Raw genomic sequence first — 14,937 nt, 5'->3', positions numbered from 1 at the left:
GTACATAATTGATCAAGTAGGAGGAATCAGGTCTATGGCATTTATTTAATTTTGAAAACCCAGGCGCATAATAATCAAATTGATTGATCAGTACTTACAGAAAGCCTTATTGCCTTAAAAAACACTGCAATGCATTGTGTGCATATATTAGCTCAGTAACAGTTACATTAAAATAAAGCAATATTTAAAGGACGTCATGGTGCACATTTTATGTAATAATTTTGGCATACCCTGCCAAGACAGGGGAGGCAGAGCGCATGTATCCCTGCGAGCCCATTGGTCCAATTTTTTCCTGGTGCTGCCACAATACTGCACACACGTGACCTCCCTGTTTTTAGCCAGTTTAACGCATGTACTTAAAAGACAGGCCACTGACATTCACCACCATAAGCACGATTAACACATTTTTTTGTATGTCATCATCAAGGTAAGCTCACTGCTCGGGGGATTGAAATCACTGGAAGTAAGTGGACCATGGCGGCGGCCACGAGCAGCAACACATCCACAACCACGCTGCAGATAAAGCACTCCAGCAGCGACCAGACGCGGAAACGCATAGATCCACGCAGGAGGCAAGCGGCGCTGTCTTTTCTCAGTAACATATCTCTGGATGGACGACCCGTGCAAGACGATGCAGAAGACAATCAAAACGAGGAAGAGGAAAATGCAGTTGAGACCAGCAGGACTAGACCGAGCCTGGTTTCCCCAGAGCGCGGCTCAATGCACGCAACTGGCACCGGAGCTGCAGCAGCGACCACCACCACGGCCGCCCAGGCGCTCGCTGTCGCCAACCAGGCTCTCCTCCTCGCGAACGCCCGGGCTAGTTTCGGGATGATGGGTCCCACTGCTGCAGCCCCAGCTGCTGGTGCCGATTCTGAAGGGGATGCATTCGGGCCCGCGACGTTCAACTCGCCTTTCTCTGCGGTACCAGTCGCGACTCGAGGGAGGCTGCAGACGTACACTCAGGGGATCCTACCCGCAGCCTATTCCAGGCAGAGCTCTCAGAACTACTGTCTGGAAGGTGGTGGACAGATCGCCAACTCTGCGATAGAGCTGCAAAGGTCAAGGTAACGGTGTAAACGGCTGATGATGAGATGTCGAGTTCCCCACTGTGTGCAGAATGCAATATCATCATGGTCTCACACTCATAATGTCATACAGGTGACTCACTATGAATTGAAAATGGGGGACCCTGATGTAAACAAGACAAACGTCTTTCTCTGGTCTGCATACCCTTAACAATTGTGTGTATTGAGCCGTACTGTATTGCACCCATTCTGCAATCTGTTAAATAACGTTTTTATTCATTCATTCATTCATTCATTCATTCAGGTGTTCTGTTAGAAGAACCTATCAATCTAATCCACATCTGACTCTGCTGCAGTGTCACGTAGGTCGTTGGACCAGAACCTGATCTGATCATAGCAGACTGGACTGGGTTTACCCAAAACATGTTAGCACAGATTGACTCTTCCATTTGGGAAATGCTCTATACGTTTTAGGGACTCGGTACCTGACATATCGCCCAGCCCTGCCAGCTCATTGCAGCACAGTCCACAAAACATGTCACTGTTATAATGATGTTATTGACAAGAGGGTTCATGTATTCTACGACTGATATCTTTGGCTCAGATAGAAGGGCTAACGGGGATTCACAGCAGCCAAGGGTGACTCGTCTGACTCGAGACTTTTTATTTATTTTTACTTTGCAGATACAATTAACTGTAGTTAGTTACCTATACATGCCACATTTCGACCAAAAACGGGTCATAATTCCCACCAAATGTTCCAGTGCGATGGGTAAATAAAACACTTGAATGTGCCACAATTCATAAATTTCCTCCCAACCACACAGTGACTTGGTGGTGGAATGATTGATTTTCTTCTCTTGCCTTTAGGAAGGATTTCCTGCAGCCCACAGTAAAGTCTGTGGTATTGCTGTGTCAATGAGATCCAATGTAGGTCCGAATGGAAACACAACCTATTGCTGAGATGTCTTTCTCTTTAAACAAGTAGCCTTAACCACCATGAACTGCATGAAGAGGGAAATATTCTGTTCCGTTTTGTTTTGTGTTTCCAATGCAGATGCCACAGACCCATGACTCATTGGTTTGTCTGGAGACTGTTAACACCCTGCATCCATCATCTGTTCCGCTGTAACCTAGTTCCCTGCAAAACAGCTCGGCACACCTCATAAGAATATGCTTAAGACTCTCTCTCTCTCTCTCTCTCTCTCTCTCTCTCTCTCTCTCTCTCTCTCTCTCTCTCTCTCTCTCTCTCTCTCTCTCTCTCTCTCTCTCTCTCTCTCTCTCTCTCTCTACTACTCTGTCTCATACATTCTCATATAGCCTGTGTTTTATGCACAGTCAATTTTGCAGAGTAAATTTTACTCAAACGGAGTAAAATTTTATTCAGTTTGAGTAAAATGTACTCTGCGAAATTTACTGTGTTTTCTTTTACCAAGCTGAATGAGTTATTTTCTGATTAAAAATGACAAGCACGTCTCTGGTAGGCATTATATTTAAAGAGGCCCTCTCTGCGTGCAACTCAAATTGTACAGATCTGTCGGATGAAATCAGACAATCGATTAGTCAACAAAGTCCAATGACTATTTAGTCAACTAAGTTAAGAACTTCTTTAGTCAAGGACAACCCTAATAACATTTTTGTTGTTTTTTATGGTCATTCTAAAATCTGGCCTGCACCTGCTGTCTCCTTGTCCTCTGTGTGATGTAAACACCCTGTAACCCTACACCCCCTTATAGCCTAGTTCAGGGGTGGGCAACTTTGTATATGGTGAGAGCCACTAAATTTACACACTCAATCTGGGGGGCCGCATTGTTTATCGGCAGTCCCGCCAGTAGTACCCCATCACTCAAATAGCCCATAATAGTCACAGATGTGATCAATAAGGCATATAAACTATTATAATTTGTTGTAACTTTGTTTTTATTCCATTTCAAACGCATTTAGTAATGCTTAATTTCAACTTTATGAATTTATAAATACAGCTGAATTTGAAAGTATTGCTGTGTAACCCAAATATATACAAAAATGACAAATTATAATTAAGGCTTCTATTAAAAATAAATGTATGAAGCCCACTGCTCAACAAACACAAAGCAGCATTCCTGCTGCATTTCACTACAACAGTAAATCAAAAGTGCAATAATAAATGATTTTGTTAAATGTATAAACTTTTATCCTGCTACAACACAAAACATTCCTGAGTGCCTCCCATTGACCCTTTATCAAACTGGCATGATATTCACCCTCCCCCCACAGTGGGTCAATAATGGTTCTGTCTTTAATGAGACACGTGTGGTCTCTCCTGTTGGCGCACAATAGAAGGAATGTCAACTTCAATGTTTGTGCATGCGATCTGCATCAGATGAAATAACGTTTCATTTTTGTGTGCGCACGCGTGCACATCCGTGCGCGTACTTCTGCTCAGAAAAGTGCTGGGACGGCGTGGTACCGCGTGGCATGACCACTGCACCCCTGATTATTAGTGACCCACAATAGATGGAAATTATGTTAGCGAATTTACCTGATGTATAATGCAGTGCAGCATTGGACACTCAACGCCACTCTGCCTTAGAAGCCCGGCGAATCCTGTGTTTTCCTTTCATTGCGGGTGCTCCATCGGTAACAACAGCGGACAGTTTATCAAACCCCCCATATTGCTGCACGGCACTTTCAACAGTGTTGAATATGGCCACACTAGGGATGACCCCTATTAGTCGAACACTAATCGATCGAAAGGAGCCATAGTCGACTGCCAACCTCTTAGTCGAATGCAATTTTTTATTTAGAAAAAAAAAAAAATTGGCCTGGGGCCGCATGGAGGGCCGCCAGTTGCCCCTCCCTGGCCTAGTTAGTACTCTACCCTGTAACCCTACACCCCCTTATAGCCTAGTTAGTACTCTACCCTGTAACCCTACACCCCCTTATAGCCTAGTTAGTACTCTACCCTGTAACCCTACACCCCCTTATAGCCTAGTTAGTACTCTACCCTGTAACCCTACACCCCCTTATAGCCTAGTTAGTACTCTACCCTGTAACCCTACACCCCCTTATAGCCTAGTTAGTACTCTACCCTGTAACCCTACACCCCCCTATAGCCTAGTTAGTACTCTACCCTGTAACCCTACACCCCCTTATAGCCTAGTTAGTACTCTACCCTGTAACCCTACACCCCCTTATAGCCTAGTTAGTACTCTACCCTGTAACCCTACACCCCCTTATAGCCTAGTTAGTACTCTACCCTGTAACCCTACACCCCCTTATAGCCTAGTTAGTACTCTACCCTGTAACCCTACACCCCCTTATAGCCTAGTTAGTACTCTACCCTGTAACCCTACACCCCCTTATAGCCTAGTTAGTACTCTACCCTGTAACCCTACACCCCCTTATAGCCTAGTAGTTAGTACTCTACCCTGTAACCCTACACCCCCTTATAGCCTAGTTAGTACTCTACCCTGTAACCCTACACCCCCTTATAGCCTAGTAGTTAGTACTCTACCCGGGGGGCACAGGACCATGTGATGGCCGTTTAATTCAACTCTCTGTTTGTCTTCCATTGGAAGCACAAGGAGGAGGGCTGGGCAATGAATCCAAATAAGATAAAATGATCCTTTATTAATCCCCTTGGGGAAATTCAGGTGTCAAAGCAGGAGGGGGGGATACAGAGCTGCACAGTCCTATACAGTCCAGTATCTATATATACTATATTAGATACAATATAAATACAAATACAATATATGTTGTTGAGCTGATGTTGCCCCCCCCCCCCCAGCATACCACAGCAAAAAAGAGGACGCTGGCTACAACCAAAGAAAGATAGCAGCAGTCGGTTGCACACGTCGAACGACCTGAGTCTCCTCAGGAAGAAGAGCCTGCTCTGTCCCTTCCTGTAGAGGGCCTCAGTTTTTTGTTCTGGTGTACTCCAAGGAACTTGTAGGACTCCACCATCTCTACTTCCTCCCCTCTGATGATTATGGGAGAAGGGGGACCCTTCCTGCCTCTCCGGTAGTCCACCACCAGCTCTTTTGTCTTGCTGACATTGAGTTGGAGGTGGTTACTGTCGGACCACCCTACGAAGCTCTCCACCAGAGCCCTGTACTCCGCCTCATCATCATCCGTGATGTAACTGACGATGGAGGAGTCATCGGAGAACTTCTGTAGGTGGCACGTTCTTGTGTTGTAGCAGAAGTCGGAGGTGTAGAGGGTAAATAAGAAGGGTGACAGGCAGCACAGTACCCTAGGGAGTGTCTGTGTTGCTCACCAGCACCTCTGATTGGCTACCCTGTAGTCTTAACATACTGGGGTCTGCTTGTGAGGTAGTCTGTGATCCAGGCCACCATCCTGAATTTTCCCAAGGGGATCAATAAAGGAATATATTATCTTATCTTATTCTATCAGCTATTCCCTGATCCAGCTGCATCCCAGTGAGCTTCTCCTCTAGCCGCAGCGGCCTGGATGGTGTTAAATGCGCTGGAGGAGTCGAAGAGCATGATCCTCACTGAGCTGTGTGGCCTCTCCAGGTGTGTGTAGGCCCTGTGGAGCATGTAGGTGATGGCATCCTCCACAGACACCAATGTCTGCCTGGTAAGCAAACTGCAGGGGGTCCAGGGAGTCACTCACCAGGGGCTTGAGGGGCTGCAGGACCAGCCTCTCAAAGGTCTTCATGATGTGTGATGTCAGAGCGACCGGCCTGTAATCATTGAGGGCTCTTGGGCACCGGGACAATGCAGGAGGTTTTCCATAGCTGGGGCACCCTCTCCAGCCTCAGGGAGAGGTTGAAAAGGTGCTGGCCTGGAATGGTGCCGCCAGTTGTCCAGCGCATGCCTTGAGCACCTTGGGGTTGGTGTTGTCAGGTCCTCTGGCTTTGTTCACGCTGATTCTGGAGAACTGCCTTCGGACCTGGTCGTTAGTGATGGACAGCAGGGGTGCTGGTGGGCTGGGGGTGTCAGTGGTGGTGGTGGTGGGGGTAAGGGGGCAGACTGCTGCTGTCTGGGGTGGGGTGCTTGGGGGGTGGGGGACACCGGTGCTGATGGGTAGGGGGGGGGGCTTGTCTCATGTTATCGAAATCACCTAGTGCAATATCCAAATCGCAGGAGGCGGCGATATTTGATGAAGTTGAAATGTGTGTAAAAGTACCATTCTAAATTAAGATCAAGTATCGCAGTGCTGCAGAGATGCCCTGGCCTACACATCGTATTCTACACACACAAGAAAACATCTTTTGTTAGGTACAGATCATCATAATGTTAATACTTTTTAAATTTGTATTCATGAAACTGAATATTCTCTCTAATATTGTGAATCATATCGCAATGGCAACATCTGTCAAAAGAATCACAATATGATTTTATCTTCTATGTCATTCAGCAACAACATCCCCATCAGGCCAGTTCTCAGTAACAGTTGTCTCAAGGTTCTCTTGCCGTCAGAACCTGCTGTCAGGTGTTCTCTCCACTCAGGTAGGAGAAGGACCCTCACTACCAGGGACCATAGTGCGGGCCTCCCCATGGGGCTGTGTGGCCGCCATATTCCACAGGAAGTGAAGCCTGTTTTAATGATAACACCCTTCTTCAACAGTATAGTTCAGCCTCCTGTCTTCATCGAAATGGCGTGTTTACATAACAGCTTCTGAACAGCTGTCGGAGTGAAAATGAAAATGGTGCATTTATAGTTATCGAGCCACAGAATGTATTTAGCCAAATCACAGATGAATGAATGAATACATTGATTTCCCCCCTTTTCCTCCATAACATTACACATTTGGCCTCAGTTCCAGTCAGCCATGTCGTTGTACAGTAATGACTTAGTCAAACGCTGTAGCCAGGTTATGGAATGTGCTCGGAGAGGATGTCCACGCTAGCTGAATTATAAACCGCTGAGAAGTAAGCAACCTGTTGATGGAACCCCGCCATATCCCACAGACGGGCCGAGCTCCGCACAGTGCCTGGTTTGTTTTTCCGAAGGGCAGCTGGTAGAAAGAAACGTGTCCAGAGGTCCCTGGCTGGGAAAGGCAGGATGCCCAGGCTTCTTGAAGACGCCGCCCAGCTCTCTGCTCTGCATTTTCTGTCCTCCACTTCCTCCCCCGGGGACATTGGAGACACACACTCTCCTCTCAGCCTCCTGACCTCCATTCTTGCTCCCAGTCAGGAAGTCCCAGAAGCTCAGATGTACTGCCAAGAGAGAGTCTCTCAGTCAGAACAAAGCCGCTTTCCAACAAGCGAAACCGCAGAGACGATCAATGTTTTTGGGCACGGCTTTCTTTTCCGCTCCTCAATGTTCGTTCCTCATGATGAATCAGCGAATCAAGGGGCCATGTTTTAAATATTTCTTAGCACACCTATTACCCTCTAGCCTTGTCGAGCATGAGGTACGGATCACATATTCCATTCAGCCTCCACCCTACAATATAGGCATTCACAAGTCTCCTCACGTTTCTCCTTTTGTAACGTCTTCGCCATGATTAGCGAGTGGTAAGGCATGTATTTCAACCAAGCCCTGTTTGTAGCATGAGGCAGCAGAGGCTGTGTGAGAAAACAGGCTGTTCAGCACATTGTAATCTGCAGTTTTGTGTGATTAGGTCACATCCTTCTCGGTTATGAGGTTGATCGCTGTTCGTGTTCGCTGAAGTCACGGTTGGCATATAATCGCAGGATTATATAAGAATGCTTCGTTTTTCCTCCACTGAGTCTCACAATGCCTGAGAACTGTCAGCAAATGCCTCTGACGCAGCCAGAGGATATGGTTAAAAACCACCACAATCAAAACCAGAGCGGCGAATTACTGCCAAGATAAGATTAAACAGACAGAGACTCGTCTCAGCAGCATGTGTTGCTCCTTCCGCTAGTTAGAAACTAGCCCTCAAGAGTTCAGATACCGCCATGCGACTTGCACTGTGTCTCACCCTAAACACCATGTCATACGTTGCTATTTTGAGCAGGCAGCACGCTTCTGTGTTGCCAAGTTCCACAGTCTTTATTTGACTGTTTCTGTTGTTATACACCAGCCCGACGAAATGGGATTTTTTTTCCCTTGTCGTTAATGCACCACATTTGTATCCTTAATGTGTTTCGCGAGGACTGAAGAACTGGCCACGTTGATTGGATTTTTACCAAAGGAATTCCATTTCTGTTCGCTTCGCCCAGTAACTGTGAGAAGGAACCTAGAACATTAGATTTATTTCCACTCTCTGACTTCGCCAGTGGGACGGAAGACAATGTCTGTGGCAGACGGCCAACAGCAGGGTGTGCGTCCCCTTCATCAGTTCCCTTAGTCTCAACGTATGGCACACATGGAGTAGCTTCAATACCGGTTGCTTTTTAAAATGTTTTCCTTGGAAACCGGTAATAGTCCCGCTGTGGAAATATTATTTCCTTTTCGATACTATTACCTTGCTTGCGTTTATGAAATGAGCTCGAAACAAAATCCCCTCACAGGCAGACTTTTCCAGAGGGGCACTCTCTTTTTGAGAGATGGTCACTGTTGCTCTTACAGCTTTGAGGGTGATAGGTTGGTCTGGGGTTTTCTTTGAAGTATCAGCCCTTTTTTCTGTTGGGTAGGAAGCGATTGACCTGGCCCGACCCCCGGCTAGTTGGCAGCTTTCGCTCTTGTCACGTCTGAAGTGAGTCTGCTGTCTGGTCCATGTTATTGGTTCCAGCGTTTATACTGGCCTGGAAAACATCATTTGGCAAAGAAAAAAGGTAAATAAATCCATGTCCTGCTGTTGTTCATCTACAGTGGCTCGGATCAAAGTCCTCGCTAGCAGCCCTGCGTCCTGTTGAACTTGAGAACTGCCCTCATACCAACCAAGGGTCACCGGACATGTGAAGAGTAATACTGAGGAATTACATTCTTCTTACACAAGATTTAGAATAAAGAAGTGACACGACTTCAAAACTCTTACTTAAAGACACGCCGACATTATGGGAAATCTCCAGAGTTGGACAAGAAACTAGATATCGATTTTCCTCTCTGTGCCTTCAGTAGAAAGCTAGCCTAGCTTAGGGCAAACGAATGGAAGCGGATACGGACCAACTAGTCTAGAGCTCTCAACACAGCAGGTTTAACCATTTATAATAAAGCTATTACAGACCTGTGTGTGAAACTGAGAAATGAAGCGACACACCTTGGTAAACTAGAGCATCCTAGCCTCCTTTAGCCTGAGTCATCCCCTAGCTTGTATATATGCTGGATCTTTATCCAGCCAAGCCATCCATCTATCAGGGTTGTCACTGGAGGGGGGGAGCGGGTGTCTTAAGACCAACTATAAATCACATGATCCTGCCTGTCTGACTTTCAGCCAGAGGTCAAACATCACATCATGACCCTTCCATCCATTCTGGTGGAGGATGGGTCCATATTATCTAACTGCCAATGTTCATTTCAATAGTGACGTTTATTCACTATTCACACACTGCATGTCGGAGCTCAACTATTCTATGGTTATTGCTGGGGTGATAACGTACAGTACAGGGCAGGAGTGCACCGATATATCGGTCGCGTATTGGCCGATATGTGCCTTGTTGACTGCAATCGGCCTATCGGCCAATAAGATCAAATGTACCGATGGCAGTGGCCGATAATTATAAAAAGAAAACATAAAAAAATATATATATATATTTAAATCAACTTTCTTTAATGAATATAACTCATCAGTTTCGTCAACATAAATAATCCAATAAGGGCACGGTTGGTACGAAAGTGATGGTGACGTATTGATGGAGTGCCGAGTGCCAAGCAGATGCAGATAGTCTATTATGAGTCATATACTATAATAGTATAATACTATAATATTAGTGTAGCCTAATCTTTATCTGCAACTGTGAATAAAAACCCCATTGGTTTAAACAGAATGAAAACAAAAATACAAAAAAGAAATATATAAAAAAAAATATCGAATTTTTTTTTTGTTGTTGATTTATTTAAAAAAAAAATTGCCAGGGCACAAATATCTGTATCGGGAGAGGTGTTAGTTGGACAATGCCTAGGCTAACCGGCCATGTCCGCTTCCATTCATTGTGCTAAGCTAGGCTAACGAGCAGCCAGATAGCTTTCTACTATATTATACCCCCCTCTCACTTTCTGTTCCATGTCTGCTTTCAAACCCAGCTCCACCTCAACTCCATTTCTTCTGGCGTACAATGTTCACTCTGCCCCTGTTTTTCTTTTCTTTTTTTTCTACCGCTGGGAGATCCTCAAGGACAGTCATCTTTTCCGTTAATCTGTACTTATGCTCTGTTGTTGATTAACCAGCCTCTGGACACAGACACAGACGCACAGATTCTGTGGTCTCTCGGCTCACCGAAATGGCCATTGAAGAGAGGGGACATGTCGGGGTCATCAAGAGGCCTTTATGGTGCAGGCCAGGGCCTTCAGCACGACAGCGTGGCTGGGTGAAATGAAATCTGAGAGGAGGGGCACACACGGAGCAGGATGGTACAATCATGCACGGCTGTACATTCTTGTGTTTTATCACCCCACTCCACCGTGTCTGCTAGTCAGCCTCTGCAGGAGACTAATGGCTTCTTTATGGGAGAAAAAGGCCCTGCGACATAGTGTGTCATGGTTTTGTAATTCCGCCCATTATTTCCCCCCCGTACCACATAGGTGGATCTGTTGTACGGAGATTGAGAAATCATTTGGATTATGCCGTTGTCAAGGTTCTAAGTATGCGATTATTATGGCTTTCATTTTGGAACAGCTCGGGCATCATTAGATCCAACATGGGGGCTTGCTGCTGAAGCCGGCAGCTGATTATACAGAAGTGTGAAATACAGGGCGGCTAGGTGGTGCAGTGGGCAAGGCGCTCACCACCAATGCAGGAGACGCTGGGTTCGAGCCCAGCTCTCCACATTGCTATCAGCTTGGCTGGCCGTTCATACTAATACAATTGGCAGTATTAGGGGGTGGGAAGCTGATGGGTGGGGATCGGACGTTGTGGACAGCAACTCCTACAGGTCGGTTGGTGCGCCTGCGCAGCAGAATCAGGTTGCGACGGGGGCGGCGTGCCCTCCCACGCAGACCCCCGACGCTGAGAGATCGCGCTGTGCAGGTGAAAAGATGCGACTGCTGCTTCCTCGAGTACCGGAGGGGACACGTGATGTAAGGCTTCGTCCACATTGCAGCCGGCTTGTGGGAGGCATGGCCTAACAACGTTCGAGACAGGGGAGGGTAGAATTGGACGATACGAAATTGGGATGGGAGAAAAATAGAAAATGGGAGAAAAAAGTAGATAAAAAAAAAAAAAAAAGTGTGAAATACAGGCCGTCTGTGATGAAACTTGTGTTACAACATGAGCCGGGCTCCTTATCCTCTTACCAGCCCCAGTGACCCATTCTGGGAAATTCTCCGTGACGTTTCATAAGCGCCGTGGAAGACGGCGGAGTGATCATTGACCACACAGACGTGGCGGCCGATTGGCAACCAGTGGTTCCCAAAGTCGGGGTCGCGACCCAAAGGTGGGCCGCGAGCAGCCACGGGAGGGCTGCGAGATGATTAAAATAAAAAAATCATTTTTTTTTTTTTTTTTTTTTTGCTGAACTTAGAAGCAGGCCAGGACAGTGTTTCTAGTTGTATTCTAAAATTCTATTGTATTCTAAAATGTGACTATATGGTTTTATATTAACTTAATAAATAAACAAAAACTAAAAATCTACTTATTTCAACGAACATTTCAAACTAAATAACAGATTATGCACATAAAACGCTGAAAGTTTGGGAACCCCTGTCCTAGACGATGCGAGGCTCTCACTGCTTAGCTTTTGTAAATAAACCACCAGGCGTACAGAGATAGAACACAGGCAATACAAGAATTACAGTGTGGATTTACCTCTGCCCTCCCGAGACGTGTGGAAAAAAGATATATAGGGTTTACTCATTCCCTAGGACATGTTGGAATATGAAGATGAATGATGGACATAATCTTGTGGGCTTTTGTTTTGTCAGTAATTAGCGCAAAGCACAAAGTTCAACATTTTCCTACAGGAGTGTGGTCAGTGTGGCAGGTAGCCTAGTTTTCCTGTAATTTCTCTACTGCTCCCCACTAAGTAGGTAATTGGAGATTTGGGGTAGGAATTCCTTGCTTGCTCTGCCGAGTGCTAATACCTCAGTTTATTCCATGACTACACTGTTCCACGAGTAGCAGAAATTAAGAAGGAAAGGAATGTTTCGAGGGGTTGACTGTGAATAACTAACAGCATTTTAGTATTTTTTTATGTTATGCCAATATGAAGCCAAATCTCTCCAGGGTGACATCATGTTTCCCCGTAATGGTAAAACCAGGATTAATCACTACCAAATGCTTACAGAAACTTGCCACGGCATGCCATCTCTCTGTACCTCGCTTTTCTTTTTCAATGTTTCAGAAGAGTTGGTTCGTTCTTGGGTTTTTCCAGCTTTGTACTAAAGCCACACTGCTTTGGCAGAACAACAGCTGGCCTGGTCATGGTTCTCTTGTGATAGCCTTCCATATTTCTGCCTGAAAAATACCTAACCAAGTGTTCCTCTTCTTCCTCTGCCCCTCTCCCCAGACGAAGACTCATCTCGCAGCGCTCTTCACTGGAGACTCTGGAGGACATCGAGGAGAATGCCCCTCTACTCAGGTACTGTGACACCTGTCTGTCCTCTGCCCCCGAGCCATCTCCCTCACTTTTGTCTTCTTCTTATAAGTGTAGGAGTGAGCTCGGTATAACGTGTCAGACTGACACAGTTTCTGTGTTTTGTGAAAATGGCTGATTTGTGCTTTGGTCGACCATAAATAATGTGTTTGGTCTTTTTTAGATGTCGAACCCTATCGGGTTCACCGCGACCAAAGAGCTTCAAGAAGGTCCACTTCATAAAGAACATGAGGCAACATGATATGCGCAATGGAAGGTATGAAGGCGAACAACGCCGTCCCCTCAGTCAATACAAACCCATGGTTGGATAATGGCAGGATGCCCTTCCTCAATGAACCGCAGTTTCAATGTCTCGGATTAAAAGCCAAATCCCGAACCTTAGACTATTCATGGCTTGTCCTTAAGACCTAATAGATAACATGTTATTTACTGTTGGTTTATTGAGACTGCGCGTTTGATGCTGGGAGCGGCTCTGGAGCCCGTGTTCCATAAAGGTTACACTGCATGGCCTTTGTTCAATCACTGTTGTAAATCTGTGATCACACCATAATAAAGTCATAAGAGACGAGTCTCACATCACATCACACTGTCTCACATCACCAAAATGATGCATGTGGTTCACTCGGAAATTCCTGACCTCGGGTCAAATGTCTGGTGTCACAGTGCTGGTAAACGTGTTGATTCTTCTACCGCATGTGTAGACCCTGACTAAATCAGAGATTCTTAGAACAGGCCAGGAGGACTGGGAAGTGTTTGTGAGGAATATGTTACTGGCATCTTTTTTATCCACTGCCACATTCTTTGGAAACGGAAGATAATTCAGTTAGATTTTATTCTGGGTGTTTTTGAGATGCAGAGGAGCCCAATGTGTTCCTTTTCACAGCTATAGCAGGAGGTGATGCGTCTTCCGCTGGGTGTTCTGTTGAAGTAAGCTTATTGGTCAGCTGTCACCCTGTTTGATTCATTTTTCAGGTCATAGTCAGCATGGAGTGGTTGATTCATGCATGGTAAAAATGCTAACCCACTTTAACCTCTGAGCAGTTGCTTTGTAGATGATCAGTGGGCCATTTAATGTGTGACATTTGTTAAATGAAGTCATCTGATAAATTAAGTAAATTGCCAATGATCTGCGCAGTTCTGCCTCATATCCAGTGTCATAACCGAGATGGTATAAACGAGAGCTGGATTTGCCACACCATTTAGCAATTGGTCATTGATTTTCTGATGGTGAAACAATCAGGACTGTGTGACCCAGTCGTTTTTTAAGCTTGAACGCCCATTTCAGTCAAGCTGCCAGAGAGGTGTGGCCGTAATTTTTTTAAAATATAGCCTCGCCTAATGTCGTAGTTGTAAATGCAACAATACAGATGCATTATGTCTTTAGATCAGGGGTTCTCAAACTTTTTTATACCACAACCCCATTTTATTTAGGAATTCTTTTGGCGACCCCACACTTAATGTATCGCGTAATTTCAACATGGAATTAAGGAATATCAAAATAAAAGCACACGTTATTGAACTTGATCATGCATAATATAGAAAATTGAATTACAACACTATGTTATCAATACACATTTATAAAACGAGGCATATTTAGCCAAAATATGTTGCCAGAATTTTTTTTTTGCTGTCACCTACCCACGACCCCACTTTGGGTCGCGACCCATAGTTTGAGAACCGCTGCTTTAAATGAAAGCTACTTAAAGAAAACGTGTAACTCCATCTACACCAGTGCAAGGCACTTTTTAAAAAGGCATTTTGATGATTTCTAACCTGAAACCTATCGTGCTGCGAGGAGGACACATGATAATCGGACATGAAACTTACCAACGTGTCTCGAGAGCTCCGCTGCATTGGCATGACCTCACCCGGAGCAGAGCAGACCTCCATTAACTGCAGATGCCATTTCCTCAACTATTTTCAACTGAAATTGGCTTTGTGGAAAGTTTAAGAAATAGTTGAGGAAATACTGTCTGCGGTTCAGTAGAGGTCTGCACTCTTGTCCAGTGATGTCATATCCTGTAGGGGGGGGGGGGGGGGTGGTAAAGGTTTTAGGTTTAAAATGAGCAAAATGACCATTTTCTTTTAATTATTATTATTATTCTAGAAAGATCTTGTAAAGAAAAATGCATCATTCTTGCCCCAAAACATTGACCAAAACACTACATGTGTGATACTGTTTCTATGAACACAGGCCGACTTGAAGTCATATCTCTCACACACACACACACACACACACACACACACACACACACACACACACACACACACACACACACACACACACACACACACTGTAC

The 14,937-nt window shown here is 45.3% G+C and overlaps 1 protein-coding gene across 2 annotated transcripts in view; it reads left to right on the top strand.

The window, feature by feature from the left end:
* Positions 1–353: 353 nt before the first annotated feature.
* The window catches only part of cables1 (Cdk5 and Abl enzyme substrate 1), a 32,412-nt gene continuing 17,828 nt past the window's right edge, over positions 354–14,937 (top strand). Inside the window, exons 1-3 of one of the 2 annotated variants that reach the window (XM_084327510.1) lie at positions 354–1,067; positions 12,551–12,622; positions 12,801–12,893. In XM_084327510.1, coding sequence (XP_084183636.1) covers positions 475–1,067; positions 12,551–12,622; positions 12,801–12,893 — 758 coding nt within the window. In that variant the 5' untranslated portion in view covers positions 354–474. Of the gene's footprint in view, positions 1,068–1,933; positions 1,959–12,550; positions 12,623–12,800; positions 12,894–14,937 lie in introns of those variants that run through there. The other variant, XM_084327511.1, reaches the window with a different exon arrangement.

This window comes from Notolepis coatsorum, assembly GCF_963971535.1.
Source record: "Notolepis coatsorum genome assembly, chromosome: 13".
NCBI lineage: Eukaryota > Metazoa > Chordata > Actinopteri > Aulopiformes > Paralepididae > Notolepis > Notolepis coatsorum.
This window is presented reverse-complemented; position numbering and strand designations above follow the sequence as displayed.